This window comes from Physella acuta, unplaced genomic scaffold (assembly GCF_028476545.2).
Source record: "Physella acuta isolate Inbredline_101_S28 unplaced genomic scaffold, ASM2847654v3 ptg000207l, whole genome shotgun sequence".
Classification (NCBI taxonomy): domain Eukaryota; kingdom Metazoa; phylum Mollusca; class Gastropoda; family Physidae; genus Physella; species Physella acuta.
The window spans coordinates 204,641-219,573 of NW_026731726.1; the positions used below are offsets into that span (position 1 = coordinate 204,641).

The 14,933-nt window shown below is 35.6% G+C and overlaps 1 protein-coding gene across 8 annotated transcripts; it reads left to right on the forward strand.

Annotated features, from left to right (window-relative positions):
• Positions 1-2,083: 2,083 nt before the first annotated feature.
• LOC131937313 (kelch domain-containing protein 10) lies at positions 2,084-11,081 on the forward strand. 8 transcript variants are annotated; one of them, XM_059294604.1, is made up of 12 exons: positions 2,084-2,242; positions 6,902-6,954; positions 7,083-7,225; positions 7,419-7,567; positions 7,805-7,889; positions 8,129-8,367; positions 8,569-8,720; positions 8,991-9,075; positions 9,237-9,303; positions 9,791-9,838; positions 10,405-10,562; positions 10,847-11,081. In XM_059294604.1, the coding sequence occupies exons 3-12, from the start codon at positions 7,156-7,158 to the stop codon at positions 11,054-11,056; spliced, it is 1,263 nt and encodes a 420-aa protein (XP_059150587.1). In that variant the 5' UTR covers positions 2,084-2,242; positions 6,902-6,954; positions 7,083-7,155; the 3' UTR covers positions 11,057-11,081. The 8 variants fall into 8 exon arrangements, with proteins under 8 accessions (XP_059150587.1, XP_059150592.1, XP_059150593.1 ...); XM_059294609.1 differs by having other exon boundaries at positions 7,133-7,225; XM_059294608.1 differs by having other exon boundaries at positions 2,101-2,246.
• The last annotated feature ends 3,852 nt before the right edge of the window (positions 11,082-14,933 follow it).

The window sequence follows — 14,933 nt, forward strand, 5'->3', positions numbered from 1 at the left end:
CTCGATTGACCTCGGTAGGAGTGAACCAACTACAGAAGTCAAAAGAGCTGCGACTTCCGTGCGCCTCACCACCCACTGTTGCGCCTATGAGCCGCAAGTCACTTGGCCATCAGAATGAACACAACGCTATTGTTGACAACCACAATGTTGCACCCTTTGGACTTTGGAATAAAGGCGCATCGTGAATTTAACAATACAACTTCCGTGGTTAGTGCGAACCTACTAGGTAACATTGATAGCTTATACCCGTACCTCGCTACGATTATTACCTCAGAGTTTACAGCGCTGCGCGGATGAGGGTACCCGCATTGAGGCGGATATTCCTTCAGCCCACCGCGCTGCGCTTGTGTCGTTTCAGTGTCGGTATACTTAGAGTTTACCGCGCTGCGCTCTTCGCTACGGTGGGGATATGGATATTAGATCTAGATTATTTAAATCTATATATCAAGATGTACGCAAAGAAATATATATAAGCTAATACAAATTAATTTAAAAAACAACATAATGACCATTGAAAAGCCGTGTTTTTAACAGTCCTTTAAGTCTCTTAATCAGTGTGGAATTGATATGATGTTCTTATAATAGGTATAGGGCTGGTAAATAGGTGACCAAACAGTTCTACGGCTCAATAAAACCTGCATGAGCCATTATTCATTTGCATAACGTAAACAAAATATTAAATAAACACAAATTTCTAAAAGATAATAAACGGATCAATGTCAAATAATACTTTCGCTAATCGTTTAGATAACTGGAAAAAATGGATACATTTTAATAGCAGTAGGGTAAAGAAACTAATTAATTAAAATCTTGTATAATTTAATCAGGGGAGGTAATGTTAAAAGAATTTCAACTCACGCTGACAAAATAATGTTAATGCAAATTCTGCGGGCGTGCAAGAGGACATTATTGTTAGAATATTATAATTAGCATGGATTGAGCCACCTAATACAAAGGCTAAAGCGTATAAATTCTTTTGCAAATTCCCCATCGTTTGACTTTTTTTGTCCTATCTTGGAATACTAGTGTATTTTCATTAGCATGTGTTTACTTATTGTTTTTCGTTTCAATTCACACACACACACACACACACATATATATATATATATATATATATATATATATATATATATATATATATATATATATATATATATATATATATATATATATATATATATGGGGCCCCAAAAAAATATCAGCCGGGGGCCCCGCTCAGACCTAATCCGCCCCTGCGTTTATGTGTTTTTTTTTATACGCGGAAATGCAAGCAGGGGGTATAAGATGCTTAATAAATACATACGTTTTTTTTTTTTTACATCGTCTTGAATTTTTTTTTCCAGCGATGTATGAACATATAAATTTAAAAGTGAGATTTATACCATAATTTGGTTTTTTTTTTAAGATTTTTTTTTTGCTGTTTTAATTAATATAGGCTACTATAACGTACACATGTTAAAGAACGTCAGGCAATTTTGCCCATTATTTTACCCCACCTCCAACGACGCAATTTTGAAGCTAGACCAAACGTCATTATAGAGCGTCGCTAAGTTTTTTCCATAATAATTTACAGCAGATCTAGATCTACAACTAATAAAATAACGTTTTATTTGAGCAAGATGTGTGGAATATATAGTCCCCCCAGTTACCGTTAAATGTCATGTTTGCAAAATATATAATAGACTATTAAGATGTCATTGATTCATTACATGCAATTTTAATGAGACCTGATGTTTTTTGAACATGATTTTTTTTTCTTCAAAAATATATATTATTTTAAATAATATTTATTTTAAACTACAGTTGTGTAACATCTGGCAAGTTGCAGCACCTAGATTAGCAGACGATGTGCAAAATATACTCATTATACTGTTGACATACATGCCATTTTTATTTAAAGAGAATTTAAAGAGAGTTTAAACAGTTAGGGTAGGCCTATAATAAATTTCATCACTATGCAATTTGTTTTTGTTTAGGTTTTTAAAATGCTTTGCTTGATGTGAACCTTTTAAACTTGACAAACAATAAAACTATTAAAAGGATCAGTCTACAGTCTTTACTCTTTGATCTTGGTATCTTGGCATCATGAAGCCTGGCATATCCGGTTGGTGGGACTGACTTGTTTTTATTATGTCGTAGCTAGACTCGAAATGTAGATCTAGATCTAGATTACTAGATCTAAGTCCAAAGTATAGATCTAGATCTATCTAGTATCTACCTAGATATCTACTAGTTTAAAGCAGTAGGTTAATATTTATTTACTAAACCCTATTCATATTTACGATAATTACTTATACCAGTGTCTGACAATATGTTCTTCCGGCCAATGATCTGCGTTGTACCGTGAAGTCTAAAAATAAAACGTCAACATAAACAAACTCACTTTGGCCTAAATAGGTCGCGCTAGGCACCGAGAGAACAGAGATGTGTAGTTTTTGTAACATAAATACTTTTTGCATAGTGATTATGAAAATAATAGGATTTGGAGAGGTGCCATAACAAAAAAAAACTATCTCCCTTCATTATCATTAGTGCTAATTAATTAATTAGCTTAATTACAATATGTTAATTATGCTAATTACTTCGTTAATGCACTTGTGGGTTCGTTTATAAGGTGTGTTTTTTTTAAAGTTTTTTTTGTCTTGAAAAGACTTCTTGAACTTAAATATTATCATGACCAGATTAATTAATTATGTTAATCCAGTGATTAACATAATTAATTTGATTGTTTTATTCAGATGTCTATTTTATAGTTGAATAGTTTGATTAATTTTTAAATTAATTATACAAGTACCCCAAATTATAATTATAAACATTCCTTAAAATACCCAATTGTGTTGTGGCTGGGGTAAGTTACCGTAAGAGGAGTGGATATGTGTATTCTGGCAAACATGCATATCTGAATTAGGATTTATTTCAGACAATTTTTTTTATGGAAGATAAAGAATGCTTAAAATAGATTATTTACAATGGTCAACATTTAATTTTTATTCTGTACTTTGTGGGGGGGGGGGGGGGTTTGGATACACCCCCTTCCCCCCCCCCCCCCCCCACCAAGCGTGGCCAGGTCTGAGATATTTGTAAACAGTATTATTTTTTAAACAGCCTACCACCCCTCCCCGACCCGAACATAATAGACAACGATCTATAATACTTTATAGAACATACATATATTTTACTAATTCCCCCCCCCCCTTCTACGTGGGACATAGGAATCGTCCATAAACATCGTCACATTTCAGAGACGGGGGGTGGGGGGTCGCAATTTTTATTGTAAACTGTGGGGAGGAGGAGGTAAACTTCGTCAAAAAAGTGACATCTTTTAAACTTTCCATGACCACTGCGTGTATATTGATTATTAAATTCCAATCCCAATAAAATGTAACAAAAATCGTTTGACCGCGTAGATAATCGTGGTTATAAATATGTCCATGTATTTTCGTTTTTCGTATTAATAACATAAATCAGGCCTTTTTTGGTGCTTGAGAATCTTTACAAAGCAGTACAAGGTCAAGGCCATATGCAAATTTGCTTACGTCACTTTAAGTAGGTGAGAATAAAAAACACACAGCACTCGTCAAATTTTAAAAATAAATGCCCTCCTTTTCAAACATGTTTCTTGTTAAACGTATAGCCATACATAAAACAAAATGTGTTCACATTTTCTTAACCCTTACCCACTTTCATTTACAAATAATATTTTAAAAAGATTATCCTTATGTCAGGGCCAACTAATTAGGCATAGGCCCCAAACCAATAAAATATATTATTACTATTAACATCCCGGGCCGAATGTGTGTTACACCTAGAGCCCTAGACCTACACGTCTGAGCCTTCGAGGGTCATGTGGTGATCTAATTAATATTCATAAATGGCGTTGGAATAATTTTTTCTGCATGGATATGATGTCGTATTTTGTAAGTAGGATAATTTTTTTTCCTTTTTATTAATTATCTATATCTCCATCAAAGCGTTTAATCAATAAATTCAGCCGCTAAGCCGCTTTTCATCGAAATACTAGATTTAGATGTCGGGTGTCCATCTAAACTTTTGAGACATCACGTGACCTCATTTTCCCGCCTTGACCACTTTGCCATCGATCGGTTACAGTTTAAAATTAATTACATACCAATATCCCCACGTTCTAGATAATGCAAATTTAAAACAATGCAGCATTTAACACCCTTGTCTATAAAGTTAACGTTGCTTTGTGGCTTTACGCTAAGAAATTATATTTTGGCATTTAGCTGCGCGGGCTAGCCTAGATCCGTGCTTTGACCTAATTTGGAACACGTGCCGCGCAACCCTCCGCGGTGTGCTGTTGACAACTTTGTTTGCATGCTTTACTTCAATACGCAATAAAATATGATCAAAATAAATTTATTGTCTGTTTTCTTTGTATTATTTACATACTTTCGGCATCGGCCGATGAAACACGCACTTTATAAGCGTTTTGGTAGACTTGACAAAATATTAGTGCACGAAAAGGCAAATATTTAACAATGATTGCTTTTTCGGACGTCAATATTTTGAGATTTTGTGGCGTCATCATTGAAAAAAACGACTATCTCCATTTTTTAAAAGGGTCATTTTTCCCTCATTTTGAAAAAACGCGTTGCGATTTGAACTATAAATTAAATTTAGGCTTCAAAACCGCTGTTTTGACACACCGCGCTGATGACGTCACGCCTTACCAAAACACTTAGAAAGCGCGTATTTCATTGGCCGATGCCGGATGTAGTCAAATCCCGGAGACTGGTATAAGCAATTAACCCATATTTAATATATATTTAGATCTATAATTCTCTTCTTGGAGACGTTAGAAAACAAGCTGTAAGCGGCCAAGCGCCCCTCGCAGTCCCCTCTCTCTCTCCCTCTCTAGGAAGTCAGGTGAGCTGTGGTTCACGCAAAATGTTTACATTCGTAGAGCCGGGTTTAGTGCTGGCTATTAGGGGCAGATAATTTAGTTTGAAACGATTTTAAACTTATGGGAGGTAGCTAAGAGGAGGCTGCTTTCACGGGGGGGGGGGGGGGTGGGGGTTATCATCCTTAACGACTTACTGATAGTGTTTTAAAGCAAATATTTTCAGTGACAGCAGTGGTACTGTTGAATTCACAAATTATGAATTATTAATAAGTAGAAAATAAAACAACTAAATATAGCGGCGTATGATACGCCGCGGGTCTGCTCGTTGTATAGAATCTAGTTCTACAGGCCTTAGCCGCCTTAGTCTAGATCTAGTAGGCCACTAGTTACTCTAGTAGTAGCAGTACTCTAGCAAGATTCTAGAATCTAGATCTAGGAATCTAGATCTAGAAATCTAGCTAGATTAGGTCACTTTGTCACTAGCACTAGATTTCTAGTCACTAGACTAAAGCCTTGATTGATTTTGATACTTTTACATAAATCTAAATAAACCGGAAGTGATCTCTCCTAAACTTTCTCGAATATTCTTATATAACTTGGAATATAGACATGATTTTTAATTACTTAAACTTTTAAAAATAGAATAGAATCTCATAGAAAAAAGAATTGCGCACCAAGCGTACGCCAAAACAAAATGTGCATAATAGTGCGCAATATTATTAGTACTTTATAAATTTACATGCATTTTTTGTACTTCCGGTCAACGGAAATTACTCAAAATTTGACAGAAGGTAGAGAATTAGATCTTTTACTTACATGTGAAATTTCATTTATCTGAAATAGTACTCAAGTTATAGGCTTTTGAAAAATTCAAAGTAGAAAAAGTATCACTTCCGGTTATCGGAAATCGCTCAAAAGTTGATCAGGATCTACGATTTTCATAAAATACTTGTATATGAAATTTCATCAACCTAGCTGTAACGGTACTCAAGTTATCGTGTTTACACACAGACAGACACACAGACATACGGACAAGATTGCAAAATTATGTTTTTCCGTATCAGTGATTTTTTTTTTGCACGATTACAAGACTTTCTCTATACTTCGTATATATGAGAAAGTAAAAAGGCTAAGCCCTAATCTGCCTAAGCAGCAAGCTAAAATCCAAAAGTAAACTTATTAGGCCTATTATTCCTATTAATAATAGCTTTTGTCGTAATTGACAATGACAGTAGTGTCAGTAGGCTAAATTTTAAAAAAAATGATTTGTGAGTATGATGATTCATTGCATTATTAAATCATTAATCATAAGGGCCTAAATAAAATTAATGACCTAATCAGTCCTAATCTAAAGACTAAAGTAAAATTTTTAAAAAGCAAAATAAAACTCTGAGCCAAAAGGAATGGAACTCACACCACAAAAACAAACCAGCCAACGCATAACCACTTTGACCACCCAACAGTTCCAATTATGTTCAAAAGTCAAGTGTCATAAGCAAGATAATAAAAAAAGTAATTAAGTATGGACGCACAGGACATTAAATTTAAAAATAAATTTGATTGGTCGGCAATAAAAACGCGAACTACAAATAGCTTTCTGAGGGCTATTTGTAGTTAACTACCAACCAATAGACACTCCCTAATTAAATGCTTGTCTAAAAAACAACTCTTTATCCGCCTCTAGGGTTGGGAGGTACTGAAATACAGACCTTTTCAATCATGCAAATTATTAATTACATTATATTTTTATAACCTTTTTGGGTTAGTGGGAGGGGGCGTTAATTTTTTGGAGAGGTGCTGGAAGACACCCTGGTTTAATCATCGATTTCAGTAGCCCACCAGAGCCATATGCATGATGCTCTTTAAAACAAATGTAGGCAGCACAGTACTCATGAAAGAGCTTGGGGTGCACCAAGTCACATGAGTCCAAACCCCACTTACGTAAATTTTAAGCCAAGTCTAAAACTCAGACATAATAATTCTTATACTTTTTATAGATTTAAACTTGATGATTTTATTATTTTATTCTTACAGTGCCTAGAAATGTATGCTGTTATGAGAAATAACCAAACTATTTTCACCATCATGTATGATCATGCTTTGTAAAGATACTTTTTTTCTACTTACTAATATAACTTTTTTAAAAAATCAAGTTTTCTCAGAGACATCTCTTTATATCAATTGAATCAAAAGTTTTTTTATGTGTAATTCTTAGAAAATTTTAAAAACAATGAAAATTTAATTTTTACTGATTAAACGAACAAGTGTGGCTTTGAGGATATCAGTAGATGAAAATGATAAGGACTATTCATCCTGTCGCACACAAAGATGATCCAAGGAAGGATGACATTGACTACGGTGAGCTTTCATGGTTTTATAAGACCTAAATATAAATATTAATTAATGTGTTTTTTTGTCCTAAATAGTAATGTGAAGTACTAAGTCTAAAGCTACAGTCTTAAGTTTTGAGAGACAAAAAACTTCAATGAAAATGTATACATTAATAATACGATTTAAATTAATAACATAAAATTTTTTAAAAATATTTAAGAACCCAAATGCACATGTTGTCCAACCGGGAGAAGTGGTCACAGAATTATTTTAACTGAAGACAGTCTGTATGCCCTTGGTGGATTTAATCCAGTATTAGGCGGATATTCAGCACCAGTCAATTCAAGGGGTCATCCTTTATTTAAAGAGGTATTTACAATGCTTTTTAAGTTAAATAATTTTCTATGCTTATAGTAATGTCTTAAAATTATAAGCCTTTTTAGCTTTTCTTTTTGGACTGGATGGTCTACAGGTTAGTTGTAGACCGAATAATTTATATAATTTTATAATTGTTTATGTCTGTGTTTAGTTTTTGTATTTATTAAAAGAAGTGAACTGGTTTGATTTTCTTACTAATACATGTCATTCAATCTTTGTTTACCTTAGCTGTGGAGATTTAATCTGAGTACCAAAAAATGGCATCTTTTAGATGACTTTTACAGTGTTCCTCCTACCATTGCATCTCATACAAGTAAGCTAAACCTCTTAATGTGTTGTCTGTAATATTTACTTACATTTGTTTTAACTGTGTAAGCTGCTTATCTGTTAAATTAATACCTAGCTGGTTTCAGTGTTGTTCAGTATAATCATAAAAATTTAAAATTATGTTTGAAATATGTTTAGTTATTATACTGCCAGCATCTGTTTAATATCACAACATTGAGTTTGTTTTACACAATCTAAAAACAAATTTACCTATACATTTTTTAGTAGCAAAAGTTGGCCGGTGGTTGTTTTTATTCGGTGGTACATCTATCCCATTTGGAGAGACACCAACCAGCGCCTTGTATAGATATGACCTTTTAGCACCAACACATATTGAACACAATCAGAATTGTGACTGTGATGCTCATGCTGTCCGTGGAAATGAAGTTGCGACAGTCAATACATGTAACCGCTGGCATTTGATACCAGTTGTAGGGGACATGCCAGAAGAACGATATGGTCATGTAAGTGTTACTTTGCACTCTAGTACTTTGTTTGCGACCACACAACCATTATATGTATATTTTAACCTTACTGCCCATTTATTATATGGAACAGTGTGAGTTTGTGTATGGTGAGTCTTTTGAATCCAATTCCTTATCTTTCGATACCATGAATTCTGAAAATAAAGTTGCTTACTGTTGCATAATGTTATGTGTTTTCAGACAATGACAATGAGTTTCCCAGATGTGTATATAGTAGGTGGAACATCAGGGTATATCTACAACTCTGAAATATACCACCTTGATTTGAGGAATTCTGTGGGGAAATGGACAAAATTAAGCTCAGATGCAGATCCTAGGCAGCCTGTAGGGAGGTAACTCTTAACTAGAAATATTTTTAAATTGTTGAGTCCAGCAGTTTCATTGGCAGTAATAATAATCTTGAATAAACTCTTCTTTTTACTTTAGTCTAACATAATTTTGGTCAAATTCTTGGGTTCTACTCTATTTGAGTACCATATGACCAGATAAATGTAAAACCTTAAGATGGGTTTAAATTATATTGGTTGGAAAGTCTGGTTAGATTGAGGTTAACTTAACATGGAATCTCTAACTTAAAAACTTTACTTTCATCTGTTTGTCAGATATCGACATGAAACTGCCTTTGATGGTGAAAACCTGTATATATTTGGAGGCGGGACGGACCGTGATGCATTTTCTCTAGTCAATGTAAGCTTACACTGTTAGATCTGTTCTTTTACCTTTAAGGCTCTGCTTTAGTTTTGTTATTACCTTTGGTTGAGAGATATTGTTACTGCTAGCAAGTGTGATAGACAAGATATGTATATTTTCAGATCATCTCTTGAATAGACTGTTCACTGTTTCCACAGATTCATACTTTCAATATAAAATCATGTGAGTGGGGCACACTCAAGTCTACTCCAGATCCACAGCATGGTAAGATGTTTACTACTGGCGTTATAGTTTTTTTTTCACTCAGTTTCCAATTAGAAAAATATGTGAATTCTTTGTTCTAGAAATGACTTGTTTAAAAATGTAACATTAGTTCCCATTGTTTAATAATATTTTCTCTAAAGCTGTGTTCCTTTTATGAATGAAAGTTTGTAATCTTGTATTTTAGGTATCGCTAGTTTTGTTTGCTTCAACCTTCAGGATTTACGAAAATTTATATTCTATTTTCATGATTACAAGTCATATTTTGACTTAGTGTTTGTTGAAAAAGCACACTTTTCAATATTACTCTAATATCTTATATCACAGTAACTGTTGTTGTGGAAAGTAACGCTTAGCCACACTATATTCTTATGTCCTCAGGCATAAATCTCTAATCTAGCTGTCATATTTAAGGTCTGTCGTAACTCTCTAGTTAACAATTTTGTGATGTACGTAATTCTGTAATTTCAGAATGTTGATTTTATTACAGGCCATCCAAAGCCACGGAAATGCCACAGCTGCTGCCAGTACAAAAATGGTATGTTTTTATTTATTTATTTATTTAGTTAAGTTTTGGTTTTTCAAACTCTTTATAAAAACTGCGCACAAGAAGGTGTGCAAGAATATTTCTGTTTTCTTAAATTGAGTATTTATAGACATTAACAAAAAATGACCACATGTACATTGTAGAATAATAAAACACTTTCCAGAAAACATGACAAAATTAAAGTGTATTTACATAATTAGTTTTATTTGTGCAGTTATCTGTTTGCACATTTTTCTGGGAATTTAGTAACTGAAACAATTTAATCTTCTTTTTATTTACATTTTTCTCAAAAAACTACAATGTACTTGAAGTATGAATTGAATATTATAAACTAAAATTTATTATGAAGTTTTTCATAATTAAAAACTTTAATATCTCTCAAAACAAAAAAATTCACAAGCTTTCAAAAATGATTTCAATTACAGAAGTCTATCGTAGTTTTTCAGCTGTGTATCTATGTTATAAAATATTGAATCATGCCAACAGATTATATTCAATTATGATTCCCTTTACTCACTGGTTTTCAATGGAAACAAAATGTTTTATTATTTTCACAGACGTTTATATGATTGGTGGAGTGAGTGGTATATCTAACAACAATGAAACTACGTTGTTCAATGAGATTTGGAAGTTTTCCTTGATTGATGCCACTTGGACTAAATACTCATCTACATTGGCTGTGCCCTTATACTTCCATTCTGCAGACTTTGCTGTGGTAAGTCAGTACTTGATGCTATCTTTGCTGTTTGTGTGATGTAGGAAAGCAATTAGCTTGAAGCAAGTACTTAAAATAAAATTTAAAAAAAAAGAATAACTTAACTAAGTAAAAAGTCTGTCGAGAAATTTCTTTTTAATTTAAAAGAAGAGAAACAAATCAAATTATATGTTAAGTTTATTTCATTTGCTCACAGCCATTTCAAATAAAATGTATGATATTGCTAGTTTTATTTTTCGTAAGCTTTTTTAAACATAGTTTTAATGTTTTGTCTTGAATTTCAGCAAAAAGGCTGCATATACGTATTTGGTGGTGTAACAAACTACAGAGATGAGTGGGTTCGTACCAAAAGAATTCTGGCCATACGTGTTGCTGTTGGCGACCTCTTGGAGCTAGCATGGGAAGTAGTCTGTGAGCAGATAGGTGACAGATGGAATGAGGTTGATTTGAATGATTTAGGTGTGCCCATTTCTATGCAGCTAAGGATATTTTAATTAAAAAAAAACTTTTTAAAGTAAATGGTATCTTGTTTCTTATTTGTGAATTGTTGAATGTTAAAATTATTTTCTAATAGGCGCCTACAATTTTATTTTTTTTAAAACTTAATTATTTAAATTAATTTAGCTTATTAAAAGAAAGTTAATTTAAATAATTATGAACTACTTTTACAAGCTGCATACCCTTCCATTGCCTCAGGGTTGAATCCCTGGTTTGAGTCAATAGAGCTTCAAGTAGTTCAACTAGCTCTGATGGGTCCCTGACTAATGTTAGGGGAAGTTAAGATATGGGGGCACAGAACTTACCACACGCCTGTTCATATGCCGAGGTCATAAAACCAGGATTAACAAAATGAATATGTCATGATATCCACCACCTCTGGACATGTGGAATTGGAGATGGCGGCTCCGCATCAGAAAAAAGAGTTATGCCTTTTTAAGTTTCGACAAAGAGACAGTAGCATCTGTATATGTGTCAATTAGCACCTCATCAAAGAAATCCTCCTTAAATACAACCTGCACAGCAGTAGTTTGCACCCCTCCCCTCATTGCCCATTGCGTGGTGTTTGTGGTGATGATTCAGAGACTTACTAAGCCCACCCTACTGATCCACCGACAAAAACTATCATTTCTGCATTTTTGAGCATGGGAATTAGCTCTCTAGTCCTTTAAATTAAATTGTCCCCATTGCTGTCACACATATTTCACTGGACTCCCAAATCTCCAAAAAACAGGAGGAGGTGGCGAGTCAGAAAGTTCGACAACAAACCTTTCCCATTTTCTATACAAGTTGTAGCTTTTGTTTTGAGATTTTATGGAAAATTGTAATAAAAACTAATCCAATTGGATCTAGTGTTGCTAATATTTTTAAAGAAATCACTGTTTAATTATTGTCTTAAAAATTGCGATTATTGAAAGGAGGCATAGTAAACTGTGATTTCATTTTTGGTGAGGGGAGGGTTCTTTATTTTGTGACGATGAAATTTTCTATGGTCGTTTATTGAAGACTTCTTACTAATCTGCCAGATCTCCCATTAAAAAAAAAAATTGGTGAGTTGCTTCTATGAGCGTCCAGCATAGATTTTTTTCCAAGGTTTAATCAGGAAACGCCAAACTTGTTTCCCAGAGCATCCCTCACTGAATTTCTGCACAAGTTGTCCCGCTACCAGTGTTTCTTCCAGATTTTTTTTCTCCCGGGGGGGGGGGGGGGGGGGGGCGGTCAACATTTTTCGGGGGGGGGGGGGAGGGATGTTTACTATATAAAATCCATCTCGTTCGGGGGGGGGGGGGGGGGACGGTAGAGATGCCTGGAAGAAACTCTGCCCGCTACCCCGGTGTAATATGACCCACCGACCAACATGTTTTCTCGGGCGTCCGGGACGAGAGAGCCCTCCCCGTGTAATGTACGTCTCACATCTCTCCGACGAAGACCAAATGTCTATACCTACTGATAATGTGTGTGTGCATGTGTATGCTAGATAAGTGGGTAAATGGGCTAAGATATTCTGCTAAAAATAGGTCCATATTACCTGAAGTTCAACCACCACCAATTTTTTTTTCTAACCTCCCTGCTCCAAGTTTAGACAACATGTTTTAATCTGTAAGAAAATGTTTACTTCACTAAACTGTGCCATTGACCTCGTGGATATCAGCTGTTCACGATCGGATTAGATATTAATTCCTAAAATAGTCTAAGTATTTTTAGTTCTGACGTTAATATAAGCTGTTGCTTCTTATTGACATTATGGAGTCTGCTAAGACGCATGTTGGTTAATCTTTGTTTTACACCCACGTTACACATTTATAAATTAAGGTTACAATAGGCCTACTGTAGGCCAACATATAGACTCTAGGCCCAATTTTTATTTAGCTCACTACGTCATACTGTCTCCTCTTCTGTTTGTGGCAAACCCTGTAGCTCAGTTTTGACCCATTTTTAATGCAGCTATTACGTTTTAACTTTCAAGATAGGCCTACCTTCGACTCCAAAAACAACGCAAGAATATCTAAATTTTAATCGAATTAGATAAAATCAGTAATTAAAAATGAATTTATGATTACCAAAGCCAATTACAACAGGGGAGATAACAGGATTAAGCACCAGCGAATAGCCTGGTTACGGAGGTAAACTGTTGGTCACGGGTGGCTGGTTTCGTTTCGGCCTTGCAGCAAATATTAGTGGCATCTGGTTTTGATTTAGACCTTAAAAACGAACAGAATGTTCAAAAATAAAACGTCATTTATTGCCGTCACAGACCTGCTCAACTGCCATCGAGTCACACGCGCTGATCCTTTTATTTATAGCTTAATCGATCTACTAGATCGATGACTGACAAGGTTCATCGATAAACAGACTCCATACTCTAAGGGCCTATGTTAATCCTTTTTGTAGCTAAACGACCGCAAATTTTGGGGTCCCTAATTTTGGCGAGTAAGGGACAGCGTGGTAGAACGCTAGAGCACACCATGGCTAAAACAGAAGTTTCGAGGTCCTACGACGTCACGGATTACACTCAGATTCGATTGGTACCTGACTCGAGATTAGGAAAGTAAGGGTGGCTGGTCTTAGTGCTGACACTCACATGCCGAGGTCAGAGTAATAAAGACAGTCTACCGCACCCCCCCCCCCCCGAACGAAATGGAATTTATATTAAAAAATATATACTTTTACCAGTGTCCGCCCCCCCCCCCCCCCCACCCCCAGGAGAAAAAAAGTCGGGAAGAAACACTGTCTGCCTCTTTGACGTTCAGATCTGAAAAGGAATTACTTACGATCTCCCCCCCCCCCTCCCTTTCAGGTTAACGTTTGCTTCTGGAATTATTATTCTCGCTTATTTAGCATTTCATTACAAATAAATATAGATCTATATGTTGGTTCAGTTGGCAATTTTTTTAACATCGAGCCTAACCACAGCTCTAGGCCTACATTTACCAAAATACATTTTATACTGGGATCTGGGAAACTAAACATAACAATTTAATGCGTGTGATAATTTTGTCCCCCCCCCCCTCCGTAAAAGCTATTATCCTTTCGTACATTGCATTCTGAAATATTGATAATCGATATTCATGAAATTTTCCGTGCAGACAAGCAATTTTTGTGTCACTTATATTTAATTAGGTCAGCGGAAGCTGTTTGTTAACCAACAGGAAATGGTTTATTAATCGACGTCACAGCATTGTCTACAAGCTTGGAAATAGATAGAACATAGGGGGGTTCTTTAGTTAGCCATGCATCCATACTATACTTCAATCCAATAAATAAAAGCGGAAGATAACATTTATGTTATTTCTTTCTTCTCCCTTGGCATCAGAGAGTCGTGGTATGACTTCTCTCTAGTGAGCGTAGGGCAAGGGTCACTACGGAGCATAGATCACACTTCTCCCTAATGGGCGTAGGGTAGTGGTCACACTTCTCCTTTGTTAGACTAGGACCGGGGTCACACTTCTCACTAAGGGGTATAGACCACAACTCTCCCTAGTTAGTCTAGGACCGTGTCACCCTTCACCCTAATGACCGTAGGGCCGGGGTCACACTTCTCCCTAGGGGCCACAAGGCAGACTTTTCATTGGACAGGGGTCAGTCAGACTCTCTTGAGCATAGACCATACTTCTCCGTAGGGAGTGTAGTGCTGTGGTCACACTTCTCTTCTACAAAATACATATTTCTGGTGCGAAAGTCTGGAGAGTTTGGCATTCTATTACAAGGGCATAAGCAAAATCAGGGGCGTGTAGCGAGGGGGGGGGGGGGCGGGGGCGGGGGTGCGGACCGCACCGGGTGACACCATTTAGGGGGGTGACACCAAGGCAAAAAATAGCAAAATATATAGAGAAAAACTTGAGGGGGGGGGGGGTGCAAATCGAAAACTTGAGG

Excerpts from the sequence above, each read along its gene's own strand:
- LOC131937313 (XM_059294604.1), top strand. The coding sequence starts at position 7,156 with ATGAAAATGATAAGGACTATTCATCCTGTCGCACACAAAGATGATCCA. Across the intron at positions 7,226-7,418 it reads GAAGGATGACATTGACTACG|AACCCAAATGCACATGTTGT; the intron begins GTGAGCTTTCAT and ends AAAATATTTAAG. Across the intron at positions 7,568-7,804 it reads GTCATCCTTTATTTAAAGAG|CTGTGGAGATTTAATCTGAG; the intron begins GTATTTACAATG and ends TGTTTACCTTAG.